This window comes from Neophocaena asiaeorientalis, unplaced genomic scaffold (assembly GCF_003031525.2).
Source record: "Neophocaena asiaeorientalis asiaeorientalis breed wild unplaced genomic scaffold, Neophocaena_asiaeorientalis_V1.1 scaffold332, whole genome shotgun sequence".
Lineage (NCBI taxonomy): Eukaryota > Metazoa > Chordata > Mammalia > Artiodactyla > Phocoenidae > Neophocaena > Neophocaena asiaeorientalis.
Genome location: NW_020173111.1, coordinates 4,902,626 through 4,929,815, shown reverse-complemented (window position 1 = coordinate 4,929,815; position 27,190 = coordinate 4,902,626). Strand labels below are relative to the sequence as shown.

At 43.7% G+C, this 27,190-nt stretch overlaps 1 protein-coding gene across 4 annotated transcripts in view; it reads left to right on the top strand.

Annotated features, from left to right (window-relative positions):
• Positions 1-27,190, top strand: part of OSBPL10 (oxysterol binding protein like 10) — a 279,913-nt gene that overhangs the window by 177,680 nt on the left and 75,043 nt on the right. For all 4 annotated transcript variants that reach the window (XM_024743485.1, XM_024743484.1, XM_024743483.1 and 1 more), the window contains exon 5: positions 20,074-20,284. In XM_024743485.1, the coding sequence (XP_024599253.1) occupies positions 20,074-20,284 (211 nt within the window). The remainder of the gene's footprint in view (positions 1-20,073; positions 20,285-27,190) is intronic.

The following is a 27,190-nucleotide window of genomic DNA, read 5'->3' as shown; positions in this document are numbered from 1 at the left end:
TTGGTACCCAGTAGGCCAGTGGGCTTATTATTATTATTTTTTGCTTATCAGTATTATTTGTGGTTTTTTTAAATTGAAGTATAGTTGATTTACATGTTGTTAATCTCTGCTGTACAGCAAAGTGATTCAGTTATACATATATATATATATATACATTCTTTTTTAATATTCTTTTCCATTATGGTTTATCATAGGATATTGAATATAGTTCCTTGTGCTACACAGTAGGACCTTGTTGTTTATCCGTTCCATATATAAAAGCTTACATCTGCTAACCCCAAATTCTCACTGCATCCTTCCCCAACCCCCTCCTCCTTGGCAACCACAACTCTGTTGTCTGTCTGTGAGTCTGTTTCTGTTTTGTAGATATGTTCATTTGTGTCGTTTTTTTTTTTTTACCATCTTTATTGGAGTATAATTGCTCCACAATGGTGTGTTAGTTCCTGCCGTATAACAAAGTAAATCAGCTATACATATATCCCCATATCTCCTCCCTCTTGCTTCTCCCTCCTACCCTCCCTATCCCACCCCTCTAGGTGGTCACAAAGCACTGAGCTGATCTCCCTGTGCTATGTGACTGCTTCCTACTAGCTATCTATTGTACATTTGGTAGTGTATATATGTCCATGCCACTCTCTCACTTTGTCCCAGCTTACCCTTCTGCCTCCCCGTGTCCTCAAGTCCATTCTCTATGTCTACATCTTTATTCCTGTCCTGCCCCTAGGTTCTTCATGACAATTTTTTTTTTTTAGATTCCATATATATGTGTTTGTGCAAAAGCTTTTAAGTTTCATTAAGTCCCATTTGTTTATTTTTGTTTTTATTTCCATTTCTCTAGGAGGTGGGTCAAAAAGGATCTTGCTGTGATTTATGTCATAGAGTGTTCCTGCCTATGTTTTCTTCTAAGAGTTTTATAGTGTCTGGCCTTACATTTAGGTCTTTAATGCATTTTGAGTTTATTTTGTGTATAGTGTTAGGGAGTGTTTTAATTTCATTCTTTTACATGTAGCTGTCCAGTTTTCCCAGCACCACTTATTGAAGAGGCTGTCTTTTCTCCATTGTATATTCTTGCCTCCTTTATCAAAGATAAGGTGACCATATGTGCGTGGGTTTGTCTCTGGGCTTTCTGTCCTGTTCCATTGATCTATATTTCTGTTTTTGTGCCAGTACCATGCTGTCTTGATTACTGTAGCTTTGTAGTATAGTCTGAAGTCAGGGAGTCTGATTCCTCCAGCTCTGTTTTTCTTTCTCAAGATTGCTTTGGCTATTAGGTTCTTTTGTGTTTCCATACAAATTGTGAATTTTTTTCTAGTTCTGTGAAAATGCCAGTGGTAGTTTGATAGGGATTGCATTGAATCTGTAGATTGCTTTGGGTAGTATAGTCATTTTCACAATGTTGATTCTTCCAATCCAAGACCATGGTATATCTCTCCATCTGTTGGTATCATCTTTAATTTCCTTTATCAGTGTGTTTTAGTTTTCTGCATACAGGTCTTTTGTCTCCTTAGGTAGGTGTATTCCTAGGTATTTTATTCTTTTTGTTGCAATGGTAAATGGGAGTGTTTCCTTAATTTCTCTTTCAGATTTTTCATCATTAGTTTATAGGAATGCAAGAGATTTCTGTGCATTAGTTTTGTATCCTGCTGCATTACCAAATTAATTGATTAGCTCTAGTAGTTTTCTGGTAGCATCTTTAGGATTCTCTATGTATAGTATCATGTCATCTGCAAACAGTGACAGCTTTACTTCTTCTTTTCCGATTTGGATTCCTTTTATTTATTTATTTTTTCTTCTCTGATTGCTGTGGCTAAAGCTTCCCAAACTGTGTTAAAAAATAGTGGTGAGAGTTGGCAACCTTGTCTTGTTCCTGATCTTAGTGGAAATGGTTTCAGTTTTTCACCATTGAGAATGATGTTGGCTGTGGGTTTGTCATTGTGTCATATTTTAGATTCCACATATAAGAGATATCGGGCTTATTTTGCTGCAGCCGCCATTTTCAGGGATGGGCAGCAGTGTCTGGCAAAGGTGTGCATCCCTTTGTCAGCAGGGGGCAGCACTGGAGAGGGTAAAAATGGTCATTGTTCTTCAGATTAGCCAATCTCAAAGCTGAGGAAATTGTTCCCCAAATAAATGCAGCTCTATTAAAATCTAGCATGTATGTCAGTTTGAAGCAATACTTTAAACCTTTACTAGAGGAATGGCTCTACTTTAGATAAGTAGTTTTTGTTTGTTTGTTTGGCCATGCTGCTCTGCTTTTGGGATCTTAGTTCCCTGACCAGGGATCGAACCCGGGTCCCCAGCAGTGGAAGTGCCGAGTCCTAACCCCTGGATCGCCTGGGAATTCCCAGTTCTTTGGGTTTTTTTGATGCTTTGGAGTGGGGTGGAGGGTAACACACACAGTCAGAAACATGAATATTTCCTTTTGCCGAGGGTTACCTTTTATTGCTACTAAATTTACATGAAGATAAAGCCAATTTATCCCTGGGGTGAAATATGTATTTACATTGTAGTTGTGGAAAGAATTACAGCCTGTGTTTATTTTGCATTTGGGAAACAGGAGACAGTATCTGGAAGAGTCGCTAATAGTATACATTTTCTAAAAGGTTAGGTTAAAGCTGGTGAATTAACAGGACACAGGTGGGCCTAAGGGGAAACAGTCATTTCTAAGTATTTTCTGAATTGAAGGAGAAAATGCATTTTTTCTTCTGTAAATGCCCGGCTTAGCCCAAGTTAGGCAGCCCCAACTACTGACACAAATATAACAATGGAAGCAGAGCATTTTCACTGGGAAAGAACAAACCTGGAACCTGAAACAGTGGCCCAAAGCCTAGGACTGCATCTAGTGAGAACATCATTGAAAACTGGTACTCCCAGCCAGGTGCTAGGGGCACACGGGCGTGGGGCTGCTCCCCTGACCTCAAGAACTTAAAAACGGTGAGCACTCATGGGGGGTTAGAGGGGCTGGGGTTGTGGTGACTGGTGACTTCTGCCTGGGAGTGCAGAACTTCAGGAGCTGGGCATTGGAAGCCTAGTAGAACTTGACCACGAGGGGTGAGGAGGAAAGGATTTCCAGGTAAGATGTAACCTAGAGAAAGTCAAGGGGCACAGGGCTGGCTGAGGAGGTAGAATATTCACGAGAAGACAGGGGCATGATACACAAGCTACCTGTGAGAATTACACCTAGTTCTGTTTTCAGATCCTGTACTTTCCAAGGTCATTGCCAGGGCCAGACATTTTCTTTTTCTGTCTCAGGTTGGGTGATGGGAAGAGAAGAATTTATTCCCATGAAAAAGAGAACTGTTTTCATCACAGCTGCATAGGGGAAACTCCAGAGGGCTCTTGAGGGAGCGTTGGCTAATGTCAAAAACCCAGAGCGGGGCTTCCCTGGTGGCACAGTGGTTGAGAGTCCGCCTGCCGCTGCAGGGGACACGGGTTTGTGCCCTGGTCCGGGAAGATCCCACATGCCACGGAGCGGCTGGGCCCGTCAGCCATGGCCGCTGACCCTGTGCGTCCGGAGCCTGTGCTCCATGGCGGGAGAGGCCACAACAGTGAGAGGCCTGTGTACCGCAAAAAACAAACAAACAAACAAAAAACCCAGAGCTCCTTGGTGCTAATTTTAATTTACACAAAGTTAAGGGTGGCGTTAGACCCGTGAACCTGATAGGTAACACAGCTTGGGGGTTGTCGTCTAGATGTTGGAAAGTCTCAGGAGAGGTGTGAGCTGAGAGAGGACAGGGGACTGAGTCCCTGTCTCTTCTTAAACACCCTTTAGCCTGTGGGACCCTATTGACCTTGCGTTATGAGGTGGTATCACAGGTAAGAGAGTGGTGAGGGGATTTGAGCTCAGTTAGAGTTGGGTGTTTATCATACACATTTATAAGAAGTTAGTAAACTTCTAGAACCCTCGGACAGGAGGCTGTGCGAGTGTGGCATTCATGTTTAGGGAAACACCTCACCACTGAACTAAGTGTTTTGGATGAAAGTGTTGACTGATGTTCCAGCTGAGACATACGTCTTCCTGTGAAGTGAGTTTTTAAGGTACTTGTAAAGAGTGTGCATCCTTGTATCTCATGCATGTCAGAATCCTGTATCAGGTTAAAATCACAGTCAAAGAGAAGTGGGTGGAGGGGAAACCCCATCCTGAAGGGGTTGGTCTGTGTGTGCAGGGCTGTGTCATCACATGACACCATTCTTCACATCCCTGGTGTCAGCTGACTGGACCAGGGCAGGCATCTGACCCATGACCAGCCCGTCATATTCACTTTCTCTCAAATTTGAAATCAGACCTGTGAGATGGGGTCGATGTGGCTCCAGGGCCTCTGCTGGGATTTGTCCAAGTGCAAGAAGTTTTCAGGGGAGTAAAATGCGAGAGAGAAGTGCCGACATCAGAGACCACAGAGACCGGAGGGATGGAGAAGAGAGACCGTGGTATCACTGCAGGACAGAGAGTGGTCCTTTCTGGCAGATGCTAGGCACCTCTGTCCCATATCCATGAAGGGATCCCCTTGTCTTTGAACTTGCGTGGGTCCGGTTTACGCTCTTTGCTGCTAAACACTCTCTATGACCACGATCAGCTAGACCTGGGAGGCACGTGACCACTGCAGTTTTCCGACGAGATGTGGCAGGAAAACAGTTAACCTGCTCCGTTCATCCCCAGAACTGGCATGGTGCCTCCTTTCCTTGTCAATTTTGAAAGCCCATGGCTGTCACTCAGATGGTGTTTGGGCCTTTTATTCATCTGGATGAGTCTCAGGTTGCCCTGTCTTTTTTCATGCCTGAAGGGATGAGAATGGCTGTTCCCAGCTCTTAAGAGATGCCTGGGTGCTCCCCTTCATCTATTCATTCACTCATTCTTTCCACCAGTATTTTTTGCCTGCAGTTTCCCAGGCCTTGACCTACATTCTAGAGAAGCAACAGTGAACAAAAGAGCCATGGTCCTTGTCCTCATGGAGCTCAGAGGCTCATAAGGGCGCGAGAGAGGAGCCAAGTAATAGCATAACACATCGCTTAATTACAACCATGATGTGTTCTATGGGTGATGGGGATCGTGACCTTTTTGGGAGGTGGTGGAAGGCTACCTGGTGAAAATAACGTCTAAGCTGAGTCTGAAGAAAGAGTAAGACTTAACCAAGAGATACACTTTTGGTGGGAATGTAAATTGGTGCAGACACTATGGAGAACAGTGTGGAAGTTCCTTAGCAAACTAAAAGTAGAGTTACCATATGATCTGGCAATCCCACTCCTGGGCGTATATCCAGAAAAGGCTAAAACTATAATTTGAAAAGGTACATGCAACCCAGTGTTCATAGCAGCATTATTCACTATAGCCAGGACATGGAAGCAACCTAAATGTCCATTAACAGATGAATGGATAAAGAAGATGTGATACATATATATACAATGGAATATTACTTAGCCATAAAAAAGGATGAGATAATGTCATTTGCAGCAACATGAATGGACCTAGAGATTATCATACTAACTGAAGGAAGTCAGACAGAGAGAGACAAATATCATATGATATCACTTATATGTGAAATCTAAAAAAGTGATACAAGTGAACTTATTTACAGAACAGAAATAGACTCACAGACATAGAAAACAAATTATGATTGCCAAAGGGGAAAGGTGGGGGGAAGGATAAATTAGGGATTTGGAATTAACAGATACACCATTATATATACTACTATATATAAAATCGATAAACAACAAAGACCTACTGTATAGCACAGGGAACTACGTTCAGTAGCTTGTAATGACCTATAATGGAAAAGAACCTGAAAAAGAATATATATGTATGTATAACTGAATCACTTTGCTGTACACCTGAAATATTGTAAATCAACTGTACTACAAAAAAGGACAAAAAAGACAACCAGGAAGCAGATATTCCATGGTTGAGCCTAGAGCCCATTCAGGTAGGGCTTTGTTTTTCCTAGGAACATACAGATTAATTTAGAGGCTGTAAGAAATGTGGGGTTGTTGTGTGCCTGGAGACGTCTCATGTGCAGTTAAAACATCCCATTCCCTCTGTCCTCCAGGGAGGACTAACAGTTAAGGCTGAAGGTCTAAGGTCACAGGCTACAGGAGGAAATATCATTTATTCCTTGAGTGGAAGTGGCAGCTCCAGACTAGGGGCATTGGAAGGGAGTTCTTGGATTTGCTAGAGGACCTTGCCAGCTTGTCTACACTTCCCGAAACTTTGGAGCTGTGTCCTTCCTTTCCCCCTTGCTTTCTCCGTAGTCTCCCCTCCTCCCCTCTCCTTCTACCTTTTCTCCCCCGCCTCCATCCCCTTCCATTCACTGCCCTCTCTTACTTCTTCCTCCTCCACCCATCCACCCAGCATTTGTCAGGCATCTCCTGTGAATAGAGTCTTTTGATGAATTAAGATCCTGTGGGCCCTTCTCACAGTGTGTGTGGTCGTAGATTAACTGATTGATTCTGTCAGTAGGCTGGGCCCTGGAGATGGACATGTATGGAAATCATTATAATAAATTCCCTTTGCATGCTTATTCATGTGAATAGTGGTCATGGACTACACACTCTTATACTTCCTTAAAAAGTGGATGCCAGAGTCATGAGGAAGAGTGGAGAAGATGTAGGAATGGGTCCAGGGCAGTTCATTTCCATCACACAAAAGCAATTTCCAGTGCAGGCACCTGTGAGGGGTGTTAGCTCTTTTGTAAAGCACTGTATATCACTATGCTAGCTCGTATTTGAGCACCTCAAGGATTACATTGTAAGCAGTTTGTGTGCAGGAATTGTGTTCTCTGTTCTGTAAAATGGTGACTGCAGTGTCATTTACCCAGTGGGGATACAATAAATATTAATTACTGGTAGCTTATCCCTTACCATAATTTTCCCTTTCAGATTAATGAAGCAGATTCCTGATAAATGCATTTGTCTCTCCAGAGTTTCATTTGCCAAGGCTCAGATGCTGTAAAGGATTTGCCTGGAGATGTGACTTTCTTGTACAATTTTGTCCCCCTCTTTCAAGTATCCTTTGGAGATGCATTTCTTGCCTGAAAATAATTGGCACTAGTGAAATTAATTTTAGCTGGAAAAGAGAACTATATTGTCATGTTCTTGTCTGCTGCTTTGCATAGATATTTGAACTAAAAACAACAATTAAGTTTTGAAAGAGAGTAACAGGCATTAGTAGGTAGAGCTACGGCCCAGTGGGAGATAAGAATGTGCTACTAACCTGAAGTTAGATATAGATGTCTACTGGCTTTTTTTTTTTTTTCCCAGGAATTCTTAGAACAACCTTCGAATTTCCCCAAATGGAGATTACATCTCCAGAAGCTTAGAGGTTCTCTGAGATAGGCCAAGCATGTACGTGGAATATGAGTGTGAATAAAGGTAAAGCAGACTCAGGAAAGTGGTTTAATTTCATACTCGTTGATCTTTGGTTTGTAAGGTTCCATTCTGCAAGAGATAAAAACCTGATATACCAGCCAGCATCTGCTGAGAGATGGCAGGTCGACCAGAAGGCTTCTGACATGGATCAATAAAGTAGCATTTTAGTTTTTGTTTTATACATGATGTATATTTAACAGTTTCTGATGAGGGGACTTCTGAGAGATAACTTAAACACTTGAGTGAAACTTCCACACCATTTGCAGGACAAATCCTTACCCTTTGTTGTTCAGGCTTTGTTTATGAATCAAGATTTCTTTCTGGGGATTTTACCCAGGAAGACTTTGTGGTCTAACTTGTTCTCTTTCAGTTCAGAGTGAATTGCATCTTAATTCCTTTTAGGCGGAAGGCCTTGCCAGGTGAGCATCCCTGTGTGTGTGTGTGTGTGTGTGTGTGTGTGTGTGTGTGTGTGTGTGCGCGTGCGCGTGTGTGTGTATGTGCGCGCGCGCGTGTGCGTGTGTGCTGTGATCACGAATCGTCTAGGGCAGTGCCGTTCTGCGTGCCTCCTGGGAGTGAGGCAGAGGGGCAGAGAAGTTTGGATCCAGGACACTGCACTTCAGTCCTCACATCTCCACTTGCATGGATTATGATTTGGGCCCCAGGGTCGTGTAAAACAAGAATCACGATGACCAGCCTGCCTTGGGAGCAGGGCAGAGCTGGGAGAGTGAGAGATGATGAGTGTGGTAGCACTTTGTAAACTGTAAGGCTCCCCCTTGGTCCGGACGTGAAATGGCCCTGCTTCTATTATTCATGTCAATGGCTGTGACTGGTGTGACTGCTGTACCGGAAGTAGATGGAGAAGTTGAGATGGAGGAATGTGGGAAAGCCAAGAGCCGCTTTCTGCTTTCCTCTTCAGCTTAGATGCTGGATTCAGATCAGACACAGGACCTTGCTTGGCGAGCTTGGCAAAGGTGGACAGTCCTGCCCTTATCCAGTGGGTCCTGGGGGCAGAACAGGCAGTAGGACAGGGTCCAGGTAGACGCTCCCTCTGGCATGAGGAGGGTGTGGGCACCTCGGGCATTGTTTCCCATTGTCTCTTTGTCCTTGGACCTTTTAGGAGAGAGCTATGGCTTCTTCATGAGCTTTCTGAATCCAGTGGGTTCTCCTGGTCATCCTTCCCCTCCCAGCCAGGGCTGCGTGTAGCTTTCCTTCCATCGCTGGGGCCACCTTGTCCCTTGCCCTACACCTACCCGCCTATCCACATGGCTGCTTCCACCCTGATGAAGGAAGCGTGCTCTCTGGACTCCCTTTAGTCTTATTTGCTTGAATTTTCTTTACTGGATATGGAAACTTCTTTTTTGTTAAATATATTTTACATGTAACATTCTGTAAAGTTAAGGTGTACTGCATGTTAATTTGATACATATACATAGGGTAATAGGGTTGCCATTGTAGTGAGATTTAGCACCTCTGTCACATTACATAATTATCCCTTCTTTTTAGTGGTTGGAATAATTAAGTTCTAGTCACTTAGCAAGGTTGATGATTATAGTACAGTATTATTGTGTATATTCATTATATTGTGCATTAGGTCTCTAGGGCTTATTTACTGCTCGTTGCTAGATGTGGAAATTTCTTAACCCTTTTTTAGCCCCATAGTATACAGGGACATGTGCAATGAATTAAAATTTTAAAAAGTTACTGGTTTTCATTTTTTGAGTTTTTTTGTCTGTGAAATTGGTTATGAAAAAAAGATGAGTTTTAGAGAGTGCTAATAAGAAAGAGGACAGCTCATACATTGCTGAGGGAAAACAAATTGATAACAATTATTTTTCGATGGTGAGCTGGCAGTATTTCTCAAAAGGCTTAAAAATTAATGTTAAATGCCCTTAAATTCAGCAACTCCTCTTCTAGGAGTTTATTTTAATAAACTTCTAGGAGTTTATTTTAAGTTTAGTTTACAAATTTATGCTGAGATCTACCTACAGAGAAGTTTGTGGAATTGTAGTTTGTCACAGAGAAGAAAGTTAGACCTCATCGTAAGGTCCGGTGATAGAGAATTGGGCAATAAGTTGTGGCCCATTTATGTGCTGGAATGACCTGCAGTATCGTAAATAGTATTGTTACAATTCAACATGGTATATGGAATTTTAAAAAAAGCAATATTATGATGTGCAACCACTTTCATAAAAAGTAAAAGTACATATTTGTGCATAAAACTGTTGTATGTATACCAAAATTTTAATACTTATTTCTCTAGTTTGGGATATGTTATGGGTATTTTTTTCTTCTATTTTACTATGTGTGGTGTTTTTTTCCGTGATAAGTATTGTTTTTGTTTAAAAAAAAAAAAAAGAGATTTATAATGAAAACCAGCAGTGGGTGGCACTTCCACCAAAGCCCGGGTCGTGGGTGTCATGCAGGGGAGGCCAGCCTTGTGCTGGTAAGGGTGAGCGCCTTTATCGCATCCAGCACCCTGCCGGGGCTGTGCCTGTATGAGAGAGGCAGAGGTACAGAGCGATGAGGGATGAAACAAGGTGGTGATTTCCTGACCCCTTTCCTTTTACTCACAGTCCTTCTGTTGGCCTATGGTGTTTTCATTGAGAACAGGATAAGAGACCATTCCTTTTGCACCTGGCACCCCTCATTACCAACTTAACATTCAGTACAGACAGGTGGAGTGAAAAAATAATACTTAAAAAATTTATTTATTTATTTTTTTTTGGCTGCTTTGGGTCTTCATTGCTCTGTGCAGGCTTTTCTTTAGTTGCGGCGAGTGGGGGCCACTCCTCTTTGCGGTACGTGGGCTTCAGTAGTTGTGGCACGTGGGCCCAGCAGTTGTGGCTCGCTGGCTCCAGAGCGCAGGCTCAGCAGTTCTGGCGCACGGGCTTAGTTGCTCCGTAGCATGTGGGATCTTTCCAGACCAGGGCTCGAACCTGCAACCCCTGCCTTGGCAGGTGGATTCTCAACCACTGCGCCACCAGGGAAGCCATAATAATACTTTTTAACATTTGTGTCAGCATCTTCTGTTACCTCATTCTGAAAATGCATTCTCCACCTCAGTTTTCCTTTAGCAAAAATTCCATGAGAAGATGTGATGGTGACATTGCAAGCAAGGAGCTTCTGCCCCAGAGCCAGGGTTGACTTTGCTTGGAGTGAAAAGCTCTTCCATGATGCAGCCACTACAGTGAGATCTGTGGAAAGATGTCTGTGATGTGTGTATTAACTTTCTGGGGCTGCGGTATCAAAGTACCACCGACTGGTACTTTGTCTCCCAGTGATGGATGCTAGAAGCCCTCAGTCCAGGCATTGGCAGGTTGATGCCTTCTGAGGACTGTGAGAGTCTGTTCCAGGTCTCTCTCCTTGGCTTATAAATCAGTCTTCTCCCACGGCTTCTCTCATCTGCCCTCTGTGCGTGTCTGGGTCCTAATTTCCTTGTTTTCTAAGGACACCAGTCATATTGGATTAGGGCCACCCTAATGACCTGATTTTACACTGATGACCTCTGCAAAGAACCTTTCTCCTTGATTGCAGCAAGGATTGAAACTCCTTGGTAACAGCCAATCATACTTTCTTTCCTGAGAATTTGAAAAAATGTGATTGGAGCCATGCACATGTGCAGCAAGTTTGGAACCCTTCATGGCAGCCCCTAGAGAGGGGATCCTCAGGTTTCTGCTACTGAGAGTCTCCAAATCTCAGCCCTGTTCTTGTCCTTTCTGAGAGTTGGTTGTTCATCATCTTTAATCCTACAAGAAACTCCTATATTTTTCTAATAATTTTTTTTTATTGAGGTATAGTTGATTTACAATGTTATATTAATTTCAGGTGTACAACACACCTGATTCAATATTTTTATAGATTATATTTCATTCCAAGTTATTATAAAATAAAGGCTATATTTCCCTCTACAAAAAAAATCCTATCTCCAAGTTAGGTCACATTTAAGGTACTGAGGGTGTGGGATGTCAACTTATGAATTTTGGAGGGACACAATTCAACCCATAATGATGTATTTCCCCCCTATTAAAAAAAACTCATTATTTTGAAAAATTTCAAACGTAAAAACATTAGAGAAGATAATATTAAACCTCCATGTCACCACCAACAGCTTCAGCATCCCCAAAGCCAGTATCATTTCATCCTATCCTCCACCAATACCACTGGAGTATTTTGAAGTAACTCGCAGCTATAAGAGATGATGCATTTCAAGTGGTAAAGGTTATACAATTATATATAAGGGATACCCTGTTAAATAAAATAATACTGTGTGTGTGTGTGTGTGTGCGTTTGTATAAATTGGAAGAGTCAGAGTAATACCAGAATGTTAGGGCTTATCTCTAAGAATTAGGATTTCAGGTAATTTTTACTTCCTTTTTTAGAACTGTATTTACTTTCTGATTTTGTTGGGATGGTGATTGATGGTGTGAGTCAGCCTTTTGTAATCAGAATAACAAAAACAAGTTGTTTCCAGGTGGTGAGAAAAGGTGGCGTGAGGGACAGTGGAAGAAACGTTGTTTTCTGAGGCAGAAAGGGTATTGCGCTTCCCGAATAAGAGAAGGAAAGAGGAGGAAGTATATGGGATCGTGCCTCGGAGTGGAGCCGCCCCACTGTAGGAGGAGAGTGAGGGCTGCCACTACAGGTGAAGCTGTGTGTGACCTCAGCACGGACTCTTGGCTTCTCTGAACCCAGATTTCCTGCTTGCAAAATGAAGGAGACAGACTTGACAGCCATAGATTCCTTTGCCCATGAATGCTATGATCTCATAGTTCTTTTTTCTTTTTTGATGTATAGTTGATTTACAGTGTTATGTTAATTTCTGCTGTACAGTAAGGTGACTCAGTTATATATATATATATATATATATATATATATATATATACACACACATACACATTCTTTTTTATATTCTTTCTTATTATGGTTTATCTCAGGATATTGAATAGAGTTCCCTGTGCTATACAGTAGGACCTTGTTGTTTATCCATCCTGTATATAATAATTTGCATCTACTAACCCCAAACTCCCACTCCATCCCTCTCCCGCCTCCCCACCCCCCAGCAACCACAAGTCTGTTGTCTGTCTGTGAGTCTGTTTCTGTTTGTAGTTAGGTTCATTTGTGACATATTTTAGATTCCACATATAAGTGATATCATATGGTATTTGTCTTTCTGACTTACTTCACTTAGTATGATAATCTCTGGTTACATCCATGTTGCTGCAAATGGCATTATTTTGTTCTTTTTCATGGCTGAGTAGTATTCCATTGTATGTATGTACCACATCTTCTTAATCCATTCCTCTGTCAGTGGACATTTAGGTTGCTTCCATGTCTTGGCTTTTGTGAATAGTGCTGCTATGAACATAGGGTGCATGTATCTTTGTGAATTAGATTTGTGTCTGGATGTAGGCCCAGGAGTGGGATTGATGGATCATATGGTAGCTCTATTATTAGTTTTCTGAGAAACCTCCATACTGTTTTCCACGGTGGCTGCACCAGCTTACATTCCCACCAACAGTGTAGGGAATTCCCTTTTCTCCACACCCTCTCCAGCATCTATTATTTGTAGACTTTTTGATGATGGCCATTCTGACTGGTGTGAGGTGTGGTACCTCACTGTAGTTTTGATTTGCATTTCTCTAATAATTAGTGATGTTGAGCATCTTTTCGTGTGTCTATTGGCCCTTTGTATTTCTTCTTTGGAGGGATGTTTATTTAAGTCTTCTGCCCATTTTTTGATTGAGTTGTTTGTTTTTCTGTTTATGATCTCATAGTTCTTGAACATTTCAGTATGGGTTTGTCTTTTGGGAGTTGGTAAAGATAAAATGTGCATTTCATATTTGAGCAATGTGGAGTTATTACTGGGGGTGGCGAGGAAATGATTCTAGAAAAGCCAAAGGTGAAGGTAAGACAGAAAAGAATCCGTTTTTAAGAAATGTGCGGACCCATCCCCATATCTTCAGAAAGTGTTTCTGGGTATGTGCATGTGCAGGTCAGAATTTTGCCTTTTGCCTTTTGCCTTGGATGGCATGGGCTGCTGTATAAATAGCACTGAGACTTCTTGGTAACACTCACGTTCTCATATTGAAACTATGGAGGGACCAGGATGGATGTCCTTCATCTCTGGATTGGCCTTTCAACCACTCTTCTCTTTCATTTCTATTCCCCTAGTCTCACATGATAAAGGCCACGTGTCAGAATGTTGAACTAAAAATGCCAGTAGCCTGTCCTGCCTCCCAGTGGTAGGGGAGAACAGATAGATCTGGAGTCAGCACGTAAGTCATCTGGTAACAGTCAGCCTCAGTCGTACCCCCTGAGGTCCAGCAAAGTGGGTATAAATCCAGAAAGCAGGTAAAAATATAGAAATGATGAATGCTTCTCTTCTGTCAATTTTTTAAAAGAGAGAATAAATTCTGCAACCAAAAAAATGAATGACTGGTGCTTGGCACTCTTCCATCTGGCTAGTTAGATCTGCTTAGGAAGCAGCCTTCAACTTGGAAGTGGAAATAACATGTATGCACTTACATACCTTTGAAAGGAAAGCAAACTTTTCTGCCCAAAGGCATAAAAATGACTTCAGGCCTGAGATTCCCCTCCCCGACCCAGAGCTGAGGGCAAGGGGGATCCTGCCAAAACAGACACCTGTCCCCTGTGTGGAAGGTCTGGACTCTCAGGTAGACCAGCAGGGACCAATGGAGACCCCGGGACAGGAGATAAACCAAGCAGATCAAAATAGCACCACAAAGTGTCTGAAATTAGATTGTCATTGAAACCACGGGCCATAAAAGTAGGCTAGGGCTTGTGTGCTCAACCTAAACATGTGATTGCCTCCTAAAAAAATTCAAATTGGACCTGGAATCTTCTAACACGATAGCCAAAATGTCCAGGATATGGTCAGAAATCACCAGTCACTCCAAGAACCAATAAAATCACACATTGAATGAGAAAAGAGAATTATCTGACATCCAAACCGAGATGAGTCAAATGCTAGTTTTATGTGGGCACAGCCTCACCCAAATGTTTACACGGGGACTCTGCCTGCCTTCCAGCTGCAGGGGCCAGGCTGAGCAGTCACCACAGAGATCCAGTGGTTTGCCAAGCCTTAAATATTTACTCCCTGGCCTTTTATAGAAGTTTGCGGACACACGTAGTTAGGTCATCAAAGATCTAATGGTCAATTTTTGGGAGATCTTTCCTTCTTTTTCCCATTTTTTTTTTCCAATTAAAATTTTTATTGAAAGTTGAATTTCAGAGCAATATCTCTGAAGACATTTTCACTACAATTTAGGCTTCCAAATTAAATTTAAAATTCAACTGCCCATGTTACTATTTATTTGAAAAACTCAACAAAGATGACAAGATGATTAAGGCCTGTATTTCAGATGGTTAAATTTACATATGCCCAGGCAACAGTAACTCCGTCATAATTCACTCCTCTGCCTAGAAGACAGTAGGTTGTTTTGATGTTGGATACTTTAAAAGGTGGAATTTTGGTTTCCCTTGGTTTATAGTTGGTTTCTTACGTTGGTTTCTCTATTCTCTTCCTGTGTTTTGTCACCTTGTTCTTCCTCTTTATCTGTAACCTCATCTGTGTAGCTGGCAGCCTCACCCCTGGAGAGGGACCTGTTTCCTCCCGCTTATCTTTGTTCCTTATTGTCACTGTCACTCTCTTACCCCTATCAAGTAGTGTGGATTTGAAGATCTGCCCACTCGATGGGGTTTTCTTTGTCTGCTCACCTGATGAGCCTGGAGAGAGATTTGGGAGTCCAGGAGATGTTTAGGACTGGCCTCCGTGGGGTTGTGCTTGGGACCACAGAGAGCGGTGCAAAGGGACCCGGGACCCTGCTTCAAGGAAACTCTTGGCTTGTTAACATTCCGGTTATGCCAAGAGCTGGAACAACAGACAAAGCCCAGGGAGTGCAGAAGGCAGGCTGAGAGTCAGGGAAGCGACTCAGCAAGAGGGAGAAATTGTTCAGGTGAGGCCAGGCCTTAACTGGGTTCCCAACACTCAGAAACATGGAGAAAGGCTGTAGAGGTTGGGATGTTGCCTCTCCAGATGTCACCACCACCCTCTGATGACAAGGCCAAGGGACTTTATTGCTCATGCTGTGGGGGAAATGCCACCACCATGGGGCAGTGTCTCTCAGCCAGGAGGGCAGCGTCTGGAAACGAGAATTAGAACTTTGGTCGACAATACAGGGACTTGATTGAGATCAAGAGACAATGGCTCAGGACTGGTAGAAACAAGGCAAGGACTTTGAGACAAGGCATTTAACAAATTTTAGGGTGCACACTGTGTGTTGATGGCTTCCATTAAAGAGCTGATGGATATTTCAGGAAGCTTCTGTAAGGAGCCGTCAAGCCATTTCTGGGGTGGGGAGTCTGGAATTTTAAAGTAATGCTAATGAGGGTCGTTGAATAGTAAATCTGTGTTAATGGAGATAGTAAGCTCTGTGTGTGTGGGTGTGTGTGTGTGAGAGAGAGAGAGAGAGAGAGAGAGAGAGAGAGAGAGAGAGAGAGAGAGAGAGAGAGAAGTGTTAGTTTTAGTTAGTTAGCTAGTTAGTTAGTTTTGGTTCTAAGGTCTTTGAGCCTGAGTTAGCCAAGGACTGATCCCTGACCCAGACGGGAGACTTAGAAGGGGCTCTGGAATTCCACCAGGCTGAGGAGAAATGTCAAACCAAGGCCACCTTGAAGTTGGCATCAAATTGTTTGTTCTCCTTCCAGGCAAGAGGGATTGAGTTACTGAAGGTCCCAGGGAGTCTGTGAACCCAGAAGGCTCGGCCAAGCAAGGCCGGCAGCCCTGGTGACATTAGGATAAGAAATCCGAGTATGCTGCTGCTGCTTTGGTTACTGACGGATGGATGAGTGAGGAGCTGGTATTCGTTGATGTCTAGCCTGTCAGGACTGGACCTTTCCAGCGCCTCTCAAAACCTACACCAAGCTTTGCAGGTCAGAACGGTCTGAGGCCATCAAGGCGAGCGAGTGTAGCCGCTGCCCCCTTGCTGCCCCCTCCTCAGTTCCCTCTTTAGCAGGATCTCATCTTGTTGAGCTGATGTCACTGGGTTTTGGTCTTTGCCTTCAGCTTTGGTTTCAGCTTCAGTGAAATAAAACCATAAAATCTGCAGCCACTGACTTTCTTAGCTTTGATTTTGCAGTGCACATGCCATTGTTTGTGCTATGAGACGTGGACCTTTTTTCTTCCCCTGTGAAGTTGGATTTGACCTAAAGTTAGACTACTTCACAACCTCAGAGTTGACATTCCCAGGGGGTGGATCTCTGAAATTTCACGGGGGTCCCATTTTGCACCTGTGTTAACAAGGTGGCGATACCCCTGATTGTAGAAGCCAAACGCCACAAGAAATGAAATGCGTGCTTTTTTGTTTTTTGGTTTTTAAACACCACACATGGTTGATGTTGTGCTTCAGAAGAAGTGTTTAGAGCTCTGACTTGAAACTTATGTAATTAGTGGTTCAAGCAGTTCAAAGGCTGGTGGCCGTCCCTGGCCATGCTTTGCTCTTGTGTTGAAGGTGTGGGAACCTTGCAGGGCAAAGGGAGCTGCTTTGGGACTTTGTTGGTGGTGTTTTTGTCATGTACAGCTTTGAGACATCTTCTCATATGTGCCCTTCATTAAAATTAGATATGGAAAAAACAGCTAAAACTTGTTCTTCCCAAGTCTGATGAAGGTTCTCCATCAGTGCCTCCCAGTGTGAGAAAAGCTAAAGCAGTGATAAGCGTGATATACAAGCGCTGAGGCTGGGAGTCCTGTGTTGCTTTCAGGGTTCGTTCAGTTTCTTTTGGAGCCTGATGATACTAATAGAAAGTGAAGGTTGGCATCGATTGTGTGTTTAAAGACTAAAGTTCTGTTTTGCGTCACATGGAAAAGGGGAGAAAATGACTCTCGGTGTCTCCTGTGTGTCACGCGCTGTGCTAAGCTCGTTTTAGTGCTCAGTGTACCAAGAAAGATGCTGAAATCCGTCCAGTGTCTGGTCCCTGGTAAGTCTGTAGCACAGGGTCACTCAGGGAGCGCTCTCGGCATTTTGAGCAGGAAAGTTCTGCCCTGACTTGTGGGGCATGTGGCACCCCTGCCCCCTCCCACTCAGCGCCAGCCGTTCTGCAGTCATTGTAAACGTCAAATCCATCCACTGCCGGTTCAGACGTCCTTTGCTGGAGGCTGTCCTGCCTCTTGGCGCTGGCAACAGGCTCTGATAAACACTGTTGAATGCTTTCTAGAGAGCAGATACGTGCCTTCCATCTCCGGGAACCTGCCTCTGTTGTAATAGGGTAGAAGATTCTGGAAGTCACTTTTGTGTTTTTTATTACCTGAGATTTGCATCATATTTTATGCTTGTGAAATAACAAGTACTTATCCTATACTATATAATTGGAATACAGTTCTCCTTTTCGTTGATTAAAAAGGAATATATTCCATATTTAATGGCTTCATTTTACTCACCTTTTTTTTTTTTTTTTTTTTTTTTTTTTTTTTTTTTTTTTTTTTTTTTTTTTATTTCCTTTTTTTTTTTTTTTTTTTTTACTTTTTTTTATTTATTTATTTTTTTTTTACTCACCTTTTAAGCATTATGTTACCGTCCATAGTAGTCAAGAACATAATATACATTTATATATATACATACATAATATACATTTATATTCCATCATTATATTTGCTGCTTCCCTTTCAACGCATCATTTTTCTAAGACAAGATTTTATGGTAGGAATTTACAGAAATGCTGACTACAACAAGTAGCTTGAAATCAACTTCTCCCTAAATGTTAGCAGTTCTACATAGAGTTGACTGTCAAAGAATATAAAAACATTTTATCTTTTTCAATGTTAAATTTAACCATTTTCTTGGCAAACCTAAACTGATAACGGAGGTATTATTTTTACTGAATCTTCAGCCATGTTGTCCTAATAGACTATAATGATTTGTGTAGACTTTGTGTCATAAACAGACTCTCTTGCGCCTCAGTGAGAAAAAAGGGACCCTGGGGTTATTCTTTCAACAGATCCATCAGTGAACATCACAGATAGAATGGTCCTTGCTTTCACACTAGTACAGATGAACATAAGAAATAAGTAAATTACAAGTTGGGTTGGAAGATGGTAAGTGCTATGGAGAAAAATAAGTTGGGAAGGAGCACAGAAGTGCCAGGGTTTTGGTTGGACATATGATTTTATACTCTCTATTTTTTGGTTTTTTTTTATTTTAAATTATGTGGTTCAGGAAGCTTTCCTGAGAAGGCAGCTCTTCAGCAAAGACCTGAAGGAGAAATGAATTCTTATTGAGCCTGTATTATGCCCCAGATACTGTTTTAAGAGCCAGAATGGCTAGGTATAAACTCTGTAATCTGCAAAAAATAATTTACATGGCCAGAGGATGGGCATGTAATATGTTTAATGTCGATATTTTAAAAAATCTTCTTGAAGTAAGGGCACCGATTTTGGTAAGTAGGATTGCAATGGGGGAGTTTTTTTTTTTTTTTTTTTTAAGGAGATGACTACACAGAGTGATAGGAAATAGCAGAAAGAAAATAGAAAAATAAGCCAAAGCATGGGATGAGTTTTGTGTGCAAGTCCAGCAGTCCTTACAGAGTATTGCTTCTTCCCAGCTGGTGGCATCTTGATGGTAACAAGGATCCTCCTGGGATGACAGTGACAAAGCAGGAGCGATTGCTTCAAATTAAAGGATGGCTTTTGTGAGGGATGCTTAAGGAACCGTGGACCGGAATCCAGAGAACAGGAGTTGGTTCCTGCCTCTGATGCTGACCTGTGACCCTGTGACCTTGGGCAGGCTGCTTTAGTTCCTCCATGTATCAGCTCGGCTGTTTATTTGTTTGCCATGCAATTTATGCTCATCATCTTGCTTAGCGAGATAAGTTGTAAAACAGGAGGGGCATGAACTTCACAAGATCACCAGTGAAGTCCTTTTCTAGTTCTTGAGTTCCTTTCTCCTTCATTTGTCCAAGGAGACACTGCTTGTCTATAGCTTACAAGCTGAACCCGGCCTGGTTTGTCACAGCTTCAGCCATGGAGCAGGGCTGGCTCTAGAACTCCCAGTTTTTCTCCTCCTCCTGTCACCCTACACACGGTGTTAAGGAAGTCGCGGGCTCTCGTAGCATTTTGGGGTCAGAGTGGGTCGGCACTGGCCTCGGTCTGATCTCACCCCCACAAATGCCAGCCCCAGATGTCACTTCTATTTCTTGAACTTCGAATAGGACTGCCAGGGAGTTAGGGATGGATTGCAGCTGGAAGGAAGGCATGGAATTAACCTTGCTCTGAGGCAAAGCCACACGCTTCCACCATCTCAGATAACCTTCCATGGTCCAAGGACCTTAAAGTTGGTCACAAGACTTCTATACTTTTAGTATATTTATTATTACCTTCCGAAGATCTGTAAACTGATACACCCAGGTGGCGCCGATGGTCCCTTTCAGCTCTAAAGTTCTAAAACCCTCTTGTGATCAGAGCTCTAGAGGCATGCCTTTGCGTGGATGGACCCAGGTAGATTTCACCCGGGCCTGCATCATCCCAGGAGGGCTGTACGCCGAGCACCCTCCGAGCTGTCTCCCACGCTGCTGGCAGTCTGGGTGGTGATGCTGTCTCTCACCACTTCCCCCGCACTTTCATCCACTCCGGTAGTTTAAGCGCTGGCTCCCCGCCTGTGGAAGAGAGGACTTCGACCCTCACCTTCTCGCTGTCTTCCCGTTCCGCAGATGATGACCCAGGTGGAGGGACAGCAGAAGAACCTGGTGCATGCCATCGAGTCTCTGCCGGGGTCCGGGCCCCTCACTGCCTTGGACCAGGACCTGCTGCTCCTGAAAGCTACCTCTGCTGCCACCCTCAGCTGCCTTGGGGAGTGCCTGAGCCTGCTCCAGCAGAGCCTGCACCAGGCCAGTCAGCCCAGCCACAGGCCCGGGGCCTCGGGTAAGACCTCCGGGGGCCCGCCCGGGGCTGCAAGTGCGCGCTCTCCGATGTACGCATGCGTGTGTCTGTCTGCCATCGCCTTCCTCCTTTAAATCCATCCATCTCGCCTTTTATCCAAGCGCTTCTCCATTTACCCCTTCTTCCTTCCCCACCTCGCTTGGGCTATATTTTTATTTCTGTTTTACCCATTAGCAATTGCCATCCTATGCACAATTTAACGTGTTTCTATGAATACTCTGAAACTACTTTGAGACGTGCTGGCACCCCGTTCTCCGTTGCATTACGTTTGTGAATTTTGCACTCAGTGTTGTGTTTGCAAGACTCATTGCTATGCAGCCTCTAGTCCACTATTTTTTTTTTTTTTTTTTTTTTGCGGTACGCGGGCCTCTCACTGTTGTGGCCTCTCCCGTTGCGGAGCACAGGCTCCGGACGCGCATGCTCAGCGGCCATGGCTCACGGGCCCAGCCGCTCCGCGGCATGTGGGATCTTCCCGGTCCAGGGCACGAACCCATGTCCCCTGCATCGGCAGGCGGGCTCTCAACCACTGCGCCACCAGGGAAGCCCTAGTCCACTATTTCTAACTGTGCCTGTGGAGTGTGTCCCCCAACACTTGGCTCCACACCTTCTCCTGATGGACACCTGCCTTACCTTCTGCTCTCTAGACACCCGCTCCCCCCATCCCTTTCCTGTCCCCTCAGGGCCCGGTGTGAGAATTTCTCTGGAATACATAGCAGAAGCATTTCCAGTTCTTTATCAAGAAGCTAGAGATAATAATAACCTCCCCTTAAGATGCTCCAATCCTTTTGAAGTGTTTAATCGATAAGCAGATAGAAAGATATTAGGGAAGATTAAATTAAATGATAAAGGTGAAAATGGCTTGAGATTGGTCATGTCATATAGAATTGTAAAGTATTAGAAATGAGACAAATTGAAGCCTCATGGAGTTTTGTTGCCCAGGGTTCAATTAATTAATGAGAAATGAGGCAGTTCAGGTGATGGAAAGTATAGCTGGGTTATGACAGATAGTCTGTATTTCACGCTTCCCACAAGTCGCCTTTGCCTTCCTCTTTCACCAAGGTTAAAAGCAGGATGTTGGTTTCCTACAGTAAACCATATAAGGGTAATTCGGGTTTCTTTCTGTAATACCCACCATCATGTACTAAGCTCTGATTCTGTCAGCATTTGGCTTTTGCTACACATTTTCTGAAATCTTCACCAGGTAGATATTATTATGCCCATCATGTGGGTGAGATGCTGAGGCTCAAAGGAGTTAAATGACCTGCCCGAGGCCACCCAGCTACGGCAGAGCCACGTCCAGAGGTGGGCTCTTCCCACTGTGGCAGGTGCCTGGGGTCCTTTGTTCAGTCCAGAATGGAACACCCAGCGGACGCTGGGTTCCCCAAACTGGGGCCAAGGACACTGTCCTGCTCACATCATAATTTTCTCAGGGCAGGTCTATCTTCTTTACTTTTTTTTGGAAATAATTTGAGATGTCTAGAAAAGTAACAAGCATAGCATGAAAAATCCTCATATCTCCAAATACTCTGAATGCCAACATTTTCTGACATCTGCTTCATTATCTTCTGTCTGTATATATAAGCCTATTATAATATTCTAACCACTTAAGAGTAAGTTGCAGACTTGATATATATCTTTACTCTTATATACCTCAGTGTAAATTTCATTAAAAGAAAGAAAAAAAAAGGACACTCTCCTGTGTAATAACAGCGCAGTGGTCAAACTCAGTAAATTAAGATGAATACGGTCCTCTTCCTAATCTGCAGACCTTACTAACTTTTGCTGGTGGCTCCATCAATGTCCTCTGTAACAAAAGGAAAAACATTCAGGTACAGGATACAGGCTGGGAGGGGCATGTGTGTCGAGGCACAGAGTGAAGGCACCCAATCTGCTTTTCTCCTTCCTTCTTCCTTCTCCACTTGAAGAGTGGGACTCTGATGCTGAGTCTCCCTGACTTCTCCTGATCTGGATGGAGCCTCGGTGAGTGCGTCGGGGCTTGGGCACAAATCAGTGTTAGACCGGATGCTTCTCAAGATTCCTAGGATCCCTCTCACACCAGATTGTATGTCCAGCCTCTGGAACAGGCTCATTCCGAGAATGAGTGGATAGAAGCTTGACCCATTTTCTTATTCCTAAAATTCATCCTTTACATTTTTCTTCAGGGTGGCTTTCTAGCAAATTTCTAATTTTTGTTCCTGATTTTCATTGTGTCTCTGGGGTTTTTAAGGGCCTGGAGGGACAAAGCTCGTGGTAGAATTTCAGATGTGATGACAGGTGGAAATGAGGACTATTGGGGTGGGAGGAGGGGGAGACCGAGCAGTGTCGCCGACACTATGCCACCCACCATGCTGCCTTCTGCAGCTCTTCACTGTCCCACCCCTGGCCTGGCCCCGTTTGTCCATCCTCCCTTCCTCTTAGCCATTTTTTTTTTTAACATCTTTATTGGAGTATAACTGCTTTACAATGGTGTGTTAGTTTCTGCTTTATAACAAAGTGAATCAGCTATACGTATGCATATATCCCCATATCTCCTCCCTCTTGCGTCTCCCTCTCACCCTCCCTATCCCACCCCTCTAGGTGGTCACAAAGCACCGAGCTGATCTCCATGTGTTTTTAGCCATTTTTACCAAAGAACTTGGCTGAAGGTTGGAGAATAGAGCATGAAGCATCATAAGAGTTTTGTTTCTTTGTCTTCTTAACCCTTCCCAAAGTTACATTCCATATAGCACAACCCCTTAGGTTTTAAAACATTCTGCATGTGTCTTTTAAATCTGTGCCACACGCAGTGGTTAAGAACCCTCCTGCCAATGCAGGGGACACGGGTTCGATCCCTGGTCCGGGAAGATCCCACATGCCGTGGAGCAACTAAGCCTGTGCGCCACAACTACTGAAGCCCGTGTGCCTAGAGCCAGTGCTCTGCAACAAGAGAAGCCACCACAATGAGAAGCCTGTGCACCGCAAGGAAGAGTAGCCCCCGCTAGCCACAACTAGAGAAAAGCCCGCGCACAGCAACAAAGGCCCAACGCAGCAAAAAAAATAATAATAATAATAAATAAATAAATAAAGCTGTGCCACACATTTGGGGGAAGAAATGGAATTACTTCCTGCATCCAAAGCATCTCAGCTGCCTGCAGTTAAAATGGATTTCCAGACTCTCAAGCTAGCAGAATAAGAGAATCTGACAACCCTGGGAGTGTCACCACAAAATGTGTTTGTTTAGAATCTCAGGGCTCTTGAGGTTGATAGTGGCTGTAGCAGACTGACTCCCGCTGATAAAAACATAATGGTTATATCCAAGGAGTGCCAGGCTGGGTTGATGGAAATCAAAATCTCATTAAAGCCAACCTCTGTCGGGCTTTCCTCTAGATGTTCAAGGGGCCTGGGGCGGGGTGCAGATCCCCTAGCACAGCCGGTATCCATGGGCAGTGTTCTTGAAATTTCTATGCTTTCTGACTCCAGCACTGATTTTTTTTCCTTCTGCCTCTCTTCAGAATCAAAAATTAATGTGGTCTTGCAGCATTTCATCTTCTGTAGCCTCTCATTGCATCTTCCGGGGAATGTGTCGGCTCTGGAGCCTTTGTCTGCAAATGTTGCTCCCTGATCCTGATTTCATTTCAAACACGCAGAGCAACTGGACCAAGGTCCAGAATTACCTGAGCGTTCACCTGCTCCCACCTATGCATTTCAGGCTCTGGGCCTGTCTCTGATGTTACCTCTAAGATACGTGGGACTGAAATGCTTTTTAACTTCTGTTTATGAAGAGGTTTATAGCTAAAATTAATAAAGTAGCTTGGCTTTTTGGTCAAGGCTTGTGTTATGCAGCTCTCCTCTGTCCTGTTGACTAGATCTCCTCCAACATCTTGATGGAGGCAGTTGATTGACGGGGTGGGGCAGGTGGGCATCTGGTTTCCTGAGTCTAGATGTGCGCCTCTGATTTTACGTGGAGAGACAGGCGGGGCTGCTCCAGAGATGGCTGGGCTGCTTGGGAATCTGGGCTTGAGGGGGGTTCTGGAACCTTAAAGTGGTCTGGGGGCAGAGTAGTCTGCCGCCTGTGCTCCTGGGTAGCTCCTCACTTGCACCCTTGATGCGGGGAACTTGCTTCAAAGTCAGTGCAGACACCTGTGACCAGACCAGCACGTTCTAGTGCGAGGTCAGAGCTGAGTACCAACGAATGGTGGGTGCGGGGCATGTTGGGAGAGAACATTGGGGCCAGAGCTGCTGGAGTGAGGACGGCAGAGCCTCAGGGAATAGCCGGATGATGCCCATGCCCTTGGACATAAATCAGGGCCAGAGATCAAAACAAGTGTAATTGAAGAGAGGAGAACCGGAGCGGAATTTAATATGTGCTTCTTAACTTGCCCTTCCAATGACTTTTTCATTCTCTTTTAAGATTTGTGGGGATTGTCAGTTAATAAGCCAGTTGCATTGGTTCCTCCTATTTTGGGGTTTGGCCAACAGGGTCAAATCGGTGACACTATTATTATAGGTACTCTTCTTGGCTTTTCTGGCCCGTTGCCGTCTTCCTTCTGCTCTGCTTCGCTTTTTTCCAGAAACAGCTTCAGATTCTCAACCTTCATCTCTTTTCCCCACTCAGAGACTCTCTTTGCTTTGCTCTGTCTCTTATACCTTCTTTCTCAATACCTGCTGCTTCTGGTGAAAATGAGTCCCACGTAAGTCACCTTCCCTTATTTTGTGATTAAAAGCCAAGATAGAAATGTGACGATTCCTTCAGTAAACAGCATATAGAGAAAATGGAAAAGCTAGCATTGCAGACTATTTCAGAGGGTAGATTTTTTTTTTAACAACTGTATAAACAGATTGTTTGAGTGGCAGTTCCTCCGTAAAGAAAGCAGTTAGATCCTAACATCCCAGCTTTTCATCATAAATATGCCTATGTTTTTCCCACGTTTGTAAATGTCAGTCTTATTCCATTTGGGAAAAACCCTCTCAGGTTGACTGAACCTGGGAGGCGTGAATTCACTGTGTTACAGGAAGAGGCAGGGGACCTTCCAGGGACCTTCACCTGTCAGTGGCCTCTGAGCAGAGGTGTCACAGCCCTTGGCACGGGCACTGCAGCTCCCAGCACTCAAGCAGGGTGTAAACCGAGGCTAAGGACAGAGGAAGACAGTTCCACGGTCAAACATTAAAGCCCACAGTTAAATCTTCTGTAGCTTTCTTTCTGCTTCTGGTTGGTTCAAGGAACCAGAAACCCTTTTTTTCCTTCTTCCTGGCATTCTTCTATCTACTTAGGCATGTTGTGTGAGGAGATGCAGGCGTGTGTCAAAGCCTGGTTTAAGGACTGGGTTTGCCATTTGGTGGACATCCAATCCTTTGTCTTCCTCCTCTCTTCTGTTGGATCATCTCTGATGGTCTCCTGCTCACAAAGGTTAAGGGGGACCAGAAATTGGAAGGTAATTAACATGCAGTTACCTGATTGACCACCAGTCAGCAGCCACATGGTAATATTTGATCCCAGTCTTCTTTGCATTTGTACTTGCTGGTGTGTTTGTGATCTTCTGAGTCACTTTCTATAAGTGAGGCATATTTTCTCACCTGTCAAACACATCAACAGTAACACACACCATTAGCCTTTGTGCCACTAAGAAAAAGCTGCCAATTAAACTATGACACGCCATTGAGTGTAAGATGAACTCTAACTTCAGAGTTGTTAAAATGTGAAAATTGGTGTGTCTTCCGATTAATGAAATATGGTTTAGACTTGCATTTTGTTTTATGACACAATCTTGAGAATCTATCTTTCAAAAGAATAATGCAGTCCATTAATTTTTTCCCTTACACTGGTGGTTGTTTTTCTGTTGGTCTCTGTTACAGTTTTTTTTAAAAAAAAATTTATTTATTTATTTGTGGCTGCGTTGGGTCATTCTCTACTTGAGGCGAATGGGGGCTACTCTTCATTGTGGTGCGTGCGCTTATCATTGTGGTGGCTTCTCTTGTTGTGGAGCACGGGCTCTAGGCGTGCAGGCTTCAGCAGTTGTGGCTCGCGGGCTTAGTTGCTCTGTGGCATGTGGGATCTTCCCGGGCCAGGGCTCGAACACGTGTCCCCTGCATTGGCAGGCAGATTCTTAACCACTGCGCCACCAGGGAAGTCCCTCTGTTATGCTTTTTGTTTTCATGTTTCTATGCTGCTTTTCTTGTTTCCTCTTATTTTGCTACACAGATTGTATTCCCTTTTCTTTAGTGTTTTGGGAAAAAATATGTACATAAATTCTAGTAGTAGTTACAATGCATTGTTCATAAGCATTCTTTAACTTGTGTTTTTCTAATCATCAGAATCAAGAATGACACTGTGTCTTCACTCTCTCCTTTAGTGCTGAAGACTTAGAATACTTTAACTTCCTTTGTTTCTCAGATACACTTCCCAATTTTTGGTTATATAATATGGGGGCTGTTGTTATTAGTATTTAAATATTAATTGAATACTTAATAATGTGTGATAATGATTAAATCTCTTTAAAAGAATTTTAACTTCATAGTTGTGTAATCACGTTTATAAAAAGTATTTAGGGGCTTCCCTGGTGGCACAGTGGTTGAGAGTCCGCCTGCCGATGCAGGGACACGGGTTCGTGCCCCGGTCCGGGAAGATCCCACATGACGCGGAGCGGCTGGGCCTGTGAGCCATGGCCGCTGGGCCTGCGCGTCCGGAGCCTGTGCTCCGCAACGGGAGAGGCCACAACAGTGAGAGGCCCGTGTACCGCAAAACAAACAAACAAACAAACAAAAAGAAGTATTTAAATTCAGTTCTAGGACTGGGACAGGATGAAATGAAGTGAGGCACCCACCGTGAGCACACATTTGAGGGCGCCAAAGTAATGAAGGTAAATGCTATTTTAATGCAATATTTTTAAACCAAAATTATTGCAAAAAATC